Source organism: Juglans regia, chromosome 8, assembly GCF_001411555.2.
Source record: "Juglans regia cultivar Chandler chromosome 8, Walnut 2.0, whole genome shotgun sequence".
Taxonomy (NCBI): Eukaryota; Viridiplantae; Streptophyta; class Magnoliopsida; order Fagales; family Juglandaceae; genus Juglans; species Juglans regia.
The window spans coordinates 4,489,020-4,495,024 of NC_049908.1; the positions used below are offsets into that span (position 1 = coordinate 4,489,020).

The 6,005-nt window shown below is 32.3% G+C and overlaps 1 protein-coding gene across 2 annotated transcripts; it reads right to left on the reverse strand.

Annotated features, from left to right (window-relative positions):
- Positions 1-1,363: 1,363 nt before the first annotated feature.
- On the reverse strand, positions 1,364-5,719 carry LOC108983311 (ras-related protein RABD2a). 2 transcript variants are annotated; one of them, XM_018954900.2, is made up of 8 exons: positions 5,455-5,719; positions 4,252-4,324; positions 3,578-3,625; positions 3,447-3,494; positions 2,415-2,486; positions 2,151-2,306; positions 1,956-2,059; positions 1,364-1,735 (listed from the first exon to the last, which is right to left on the reverse strand). In XM_018954900.2, the coding sequence occupies exons 1-8, from the start codon at positions 5,466-5,468 to the stop codon at positions 1,642-1,644; spliced, it is 609 nt and encodes a 202-aa protein (XP_018810445.1). In that variant the 5' UTR covers positions 5,469-5,719; the 3' UTR covers positions 1,364-1,641. The 2 variants fall into 2 exon arrangements, with proteins under 2 accessions (XP_018810445.1, XP_035549325.1); XM_035693432.1 differs by having other exon boundaries at positions 4,287-4,324; positions 5,455-5,665.
- Positions 5,720-6,005: the final 286 nt, after the last annotated feature.

Sequence of the window (6,005 nt, forward strand, 5' to 3'; positions counted from 1 at the left end):
TATTACAAAAATTCTACAGATTAAAATTAAAAAATTAAATAAAATATATAAAAATATATTTTTTAATATCATTTTTATTTTAAAATTTAAAAAAATTGAATTATTTATTTTATATTAAAAATGAAAAAAATTATAATAATTATATGAAATGAAATGAGATAAAAATAAGATGTTTTTTGAAAATAAACTAAACTTTATAATCTTTTGAACAAAATTTAAACAACGATGAATCAATCTCACACTTTAAAAAAGAAAAAGGATAAATTTAAGAGTTAAGAGAAAATTTTATATTTTTTAATAATTAATTTTAATTTTTTAAATAAATATACAAAATTCGTACACTCTAAAATTCTATTTAATATTATTCGAATTGTTAATAGTTACCAACTAATTTATATAAAAATATTCATATAAAAATGTCCGAATCCAAGATTTTAAATGTCCGAATCCAATTAACTGATTTAATTATTCAGATTAGGCTCCAATTAAGTCACTTATCACTCGAAGCAAATAACCTGACATAAAGTGATCACCCAACCAGTAAATATGGTATTCGGGTTTTATTTTATTTATTTTTATTTATTTTTATGTCAGAAAAGGAAAGCTTTCAAATGTGCCCAGAGGTTCCAAGACTTTTGTGCCATGATAACAAATCAGCGTAACTAGAGGGGTGACACCGCATATGCGTGGCGGTGAAGTTTATCACTTGTCTCAAAATTATAATAATAATAATAAACAGTAAAAATTTAAAAATTTAAATAAAAAAAAAAAAAGAAGAAAAAAAAAGAAAAAAAAAAAGGAAAACATAAAAATAAAAGAAAAATTTATTAGATCTCTTAGAATCCGTTTGTCAATGCAATTGATCTCAAGAATTTTCAAATATTTCATTCTCAAACATCACTTAAATATAAAATATTTTTTAATTTTTAATTTTTAACATTTTCATATAATAATTACCTAATTATTATAATTTTCTCAAATTTTTAAACAAAACATAAAAAATAATACTAATTTTGTAAACTTCAAAACAAAAATTATATTTAATATTTTTTTAACTTTGTTGTATTTTTACTCAAACTTTTTTTCTTTCCTTATCCAAAAGAATTATTATAATTTTTTTAAGTTTTCAAACAAAATCTAATAAATAATTCAATTTTTTCTAATATCAAAATAAAAATTATATTTTAACTATATTTTATTTAACTTTTATCTTATTTTATTTGTATAACTAAACGAAGAAACATATTTAATTCAAACAATTTCACTGTTATTGAAGATATTTTAAGTTTCTCGACCGCAATAATTTTGTGCACTATTTTATAAAATCATAAAAACTATTCTCTAGGTTTGAATACGAGAACGATTAAAGTCAAATCACAAAGACACTGACTGCAATAGAAAAGGCCATCGAGTTATCGACAAGAACAACGGAAAACAATTAACAGAGATTGATGTTGGGCATATGATCATTTGTACAGACCATTTAGAAACAAACAAAAAAAGGTACGAATGGCAGAACATCCAAAAGGAAAACTGACGTGCGAATCATCATCATATCGGTTTTGTGGGATTCAGCAACTCTAATTCATAGAGAAGGTTGCTCTCACAAGCATACATAGCAATGGAATAAAAAAGGAGCAACTAAGAAGAGCAGCAGCCAGCCTTCTGGTTAACAGGTTGTCCTCGGATCTGAACCGTTGGTGGTCTTACATTGTTCATTGGTTGACTCGCCATCCTGGAAAAAAATGATGAAAAAATTACTTGATTGATCATAGAAGAAAGACAATTGCACGCAAGGATTGAATAACAAAATAAAGCTGAGTTTATTTATCAATTAGCTCCTCAAAGCTGTCCGGCACTTGTTTTCTCCTTGATATGCAATGTTATAACTTACACCTCTTCTCAAACGGACTATTACAGTAACGGTATCAGAAAGTCGTAAAGATGAGAAGTACCTGTTCTTGATGTCAGCGGACATGGCCATAAATGCCTGCTCCACATTAGTAGCATTTTTTGCACTTGTCTCCATAAATGGAATGCCGATTTCATCCGCAAAGGCCTATTAGAACCCAGCCAGATCATGGGCAAGAGTGTCATTTGAGTTATCAATAATCCAATTTAAACACAAAACAGTCAGGGATAGCTATTACCTTGGCTGTTTCATAAGACACAACTTTATTGGCAGTGAGGTCAGACTTGTTTCCAACCAGAAGCTTGTTTACGTTCTCACTAGCATATCGGTCAATTTCACTCAACCATTGCTTAACATTGTTAAAACTCTCTTGGTCTGTCACATCATAAACTATCTGCCGCACATGCAAAGTTCATTATGAGACAAATTCAAACAAATTCACATCCATAATCAAAATGCCAAAAAAAAAAAAAAAACAAAATTAGAGGAAGAGAGAGCTTACTATGATCCCATGTGCTCCACGGTAATAACTACTGGTGATTGTCCTAAAACGCTCTTGTCCTGCAGTGTCCCACTGCATGTCCCGGAAAAAAGTAATAAAAAAAATAAAAACAGGTGAGTTTCAACAACTAGATAGGAACAATAGCAACATGCACATCGTGGATATGCATAACTGAACCAATTCCATCTAGAAGCAGCATTAAAAAAAATTCTCCATCCCAATGCCTTATCTGCACGAAGATGGACATCAGTGAAATGCAAACAAGCTAAAAATGATCCCAACCCACAAGGAGATGATATGATATTGGTTTTCCAGACTTATTTGTCTATAACAATGTTTATCTAGTTGCCATGTCTTCTTTTGAACTTGTTATTTTAGTAAGTCAGATTTTTTTTATTTTTTTATTTTTATGATGTGAAACTTCACCAAGGCAGAATCCTTCCGACCCACCCCTAGAGTAAACCTCAAATAAACGACCTTACCTGGTAGAACCGAGGATCATTGAAAAAGTAATGTAGATGCTATAAACCTCATTATGGAATAAATCAGAATTTCCCCCCTCCCCCAAAAAAAAAATGCAGAATTGTATCATGAGATTCTGCCAAAAAAATTATGTATAACCTTTTAGCACCAAAGCTAGTTTAACTCATCTCATATTATGTTTCTATGATATCTTCAAAAAAATACAATAAAAGATTTACCACCATAACTATAGTAATTCCTGCTGTATCATGTTTCTAGTGATAATAAATACATCTCATGCATCCATGCAAAGCTAAACCCGTGACCTCGCCCTTCACCTATTTTAAAGGGAGGGAGACTCCATTTAATCCAGAGACCATTGGCTTACTTTTATGTCATCATTTTACCCAATACCTCAAGGACAAGGTAACCACCTAAAAAGGTAAGGCAGATGCATAAAAACAATCCAAAGACCATTTTCACTTGCAAACTAGTCAGTCAACTAAATGCCCAGGAACTAATACAGTTCCTAAAAAATTTAAAGAAAAATTAGGGGGAGAGAAGTCTTACGATTTGGAGTTTGATGGTCTTCCCATCTTGCTCTACTGTGCGTATTTTCTAATAATAGATGGAACAGTACAATTAGAATCATATCGCTTTGGTTAAAGTAGTATATAGTAAAACCCACAGGTGATACATACAAAGTCAACTCCAATGGTACTAATGTAACTGTCCACGTACGAATCATCCTGAATCAAAGAGAAGAAGATATTAATCAAGAAGATGAAAGAAATTTCCACTTTTCATTGATATTCATGAATTTTGATCAAGAAAGTTTAAGTATAGCACAGTAGCTTCAGTATGGTTGGCAACAAGGAAACTTTCCAACAATGATACAAACATTTTTTCCAGAATTTTTTAGAACACCAAATGCTTCTTTGCATATAATATACAATAATACCACAACATACAAACATGTGGCATTACACTACAGACTAGACTGCAGTACAAACGCTTCTTTGCACTTGTTGATATGATATAATCACTAATTTAAGACAAACATCTTATCACAACTTTATAAAGGGCCTCAACAATGCAGACCAGCCCATACATGGTATGAATATAGAGACTCAAATCTTCTTCTCTTCTAAGCAAGAAAGAAAAGTATAAACATTTACACCAAGATAAAAACAATAATGATGGTGAAAATAAAATTGAGCTTGATGGATTACAATATCCAGAGGGGCGCATAACAGAAAAAACGGCATCAGATAAAGCAAATTTCAAAAATATGAACAAGATAAAAATTAACCAACAATAGATTGGGGAAGGTGGAGGGGAGCATTTAATGAAGGCTGGAATTTCAATAGCTTACAGAAAATCTCAGAAGAAGACATGATTTGCCCACACCTGAGTCTCCAATAAGCAAAAGCTTGAACAAATAGTCACTGCAGAAAAGAACATGAAATCAATAAACTTTTTTGAATGGCAAATTTGTAACTTTGTTTAGCAGATGTGTCTCTGTTTAACAAAAAAAGATTTATTGTGCTAAACATAAACATTAGTGAGGCCTCGTGAAAGATATTCAACAATGTCTTCACTTAAATGCTGCAGCGTGACACTAGTGTTAGGTAGCATATGTATGGCACAACCGCAAACCGTTATTCATGTCTTGAACCCAAAAACCAAATTGAATTAATTAAGGGTTAACTCTAATGCTGTGATCACTAGAGCGGAAGAAACAAACAGAATATAAATTGAACCACACGGCAAGAAGCACCTTCTTTCTCGAAGTAAAGTTTCAAGCTTCTTGCTTTTTATGGGAATTGTATGTGAAATAAGGCTGGAAACAGAGCTGGAGATGGGCGCCAGCCAACTAAAGGACTACCTTTCTTGGACAGTGAGAGACGACACCAGATCAGAGCGAGAGACAAGAAATACACAAATATGCAAGCATGCGACCGATAGCGTGCAGAAACATACACAGAGTTATCCAATCGAACCAAGCGTTTAGATCTGAAACCTAAGACGGTTAACATTTCGAGGTTGAAAATTACAATCCAAGCAATGAATGATTTCAGTACAAATGATAAATTTCATAAGAAACCATCAACCAATCGGAAGTAAAACATTCATGTGGCAGATCCAGCCAGAGAAGGTAACGATGCTTCCGATTGGTTGCCGATACATATTAGACAAAAAATAAACGCTAAGAAAGCTCACAACATCGAACAGCCAATAATAATAATACGTACTAAAGTTTCTTTTCTTTCCTGAAGGATAATTAATTGGGTAATACTCCCGAATTCAGTTAATGCCCTAGAGAGAAATGGAAGATTAATCCACAAATCCACCACCATCGAAAGCAAAAAACCATCAGAGATATAAAGAGATAGTCAAATTCACGCGAGTTTAATTGCAAGAAACACGAGAAAGATATTTCAAAAAAAAAAAAACACGATATTTACGATAGATTCAGAATTTTCTTTCTCTATACAAATTCGTTCTCCCGGCGACCAAATAACGGTAAAAGCCGCAATAATCCAAGATAAGGAGAATGAGATAGGAGAGTACTTACTACTCGGGATTCATGACCGAGTCGTTGGTGGTGGCGGTGGCGACGGTGGTGTTTGATCAACGACGAGATCGACCGGGATAGGACCGGTCAGACCGGGAAAGCTTACAGAAAAATTTTTGAGAGAAGAGAGAAGGGGAAGGGGGGCTTACGAATTGATTGAGAGCGAAACAGAAATAGGAATGCAAGGTCAGTGATGACAAATGTACAAAGTGGACGCTGACGAAACCGAAAGGTCCGGGTCTGCACGGATCTGTCGTCTTTGTAACCCGTGCACGTACGACTTGACTCTTGAGACATCAAAAAAGAACAATGCTAACGGAAAAGGTTAAAAAAATATATTTAATTAACAATACAAATTATGAAATTTAAAATTAAATTAAAAAATTTGATAAAACGAGTTAAAGTTTTAAGTAAAATTTTAAGAAACACTACTCTACACATTTTAAGATAATGTTTTTTTTGCAATTTATAATATTTAACTTATCACAAAAATCACGACAACAAAATTTTAATTGATAATCAAAAAATATTTTTCTTACGTTAAATAGTGT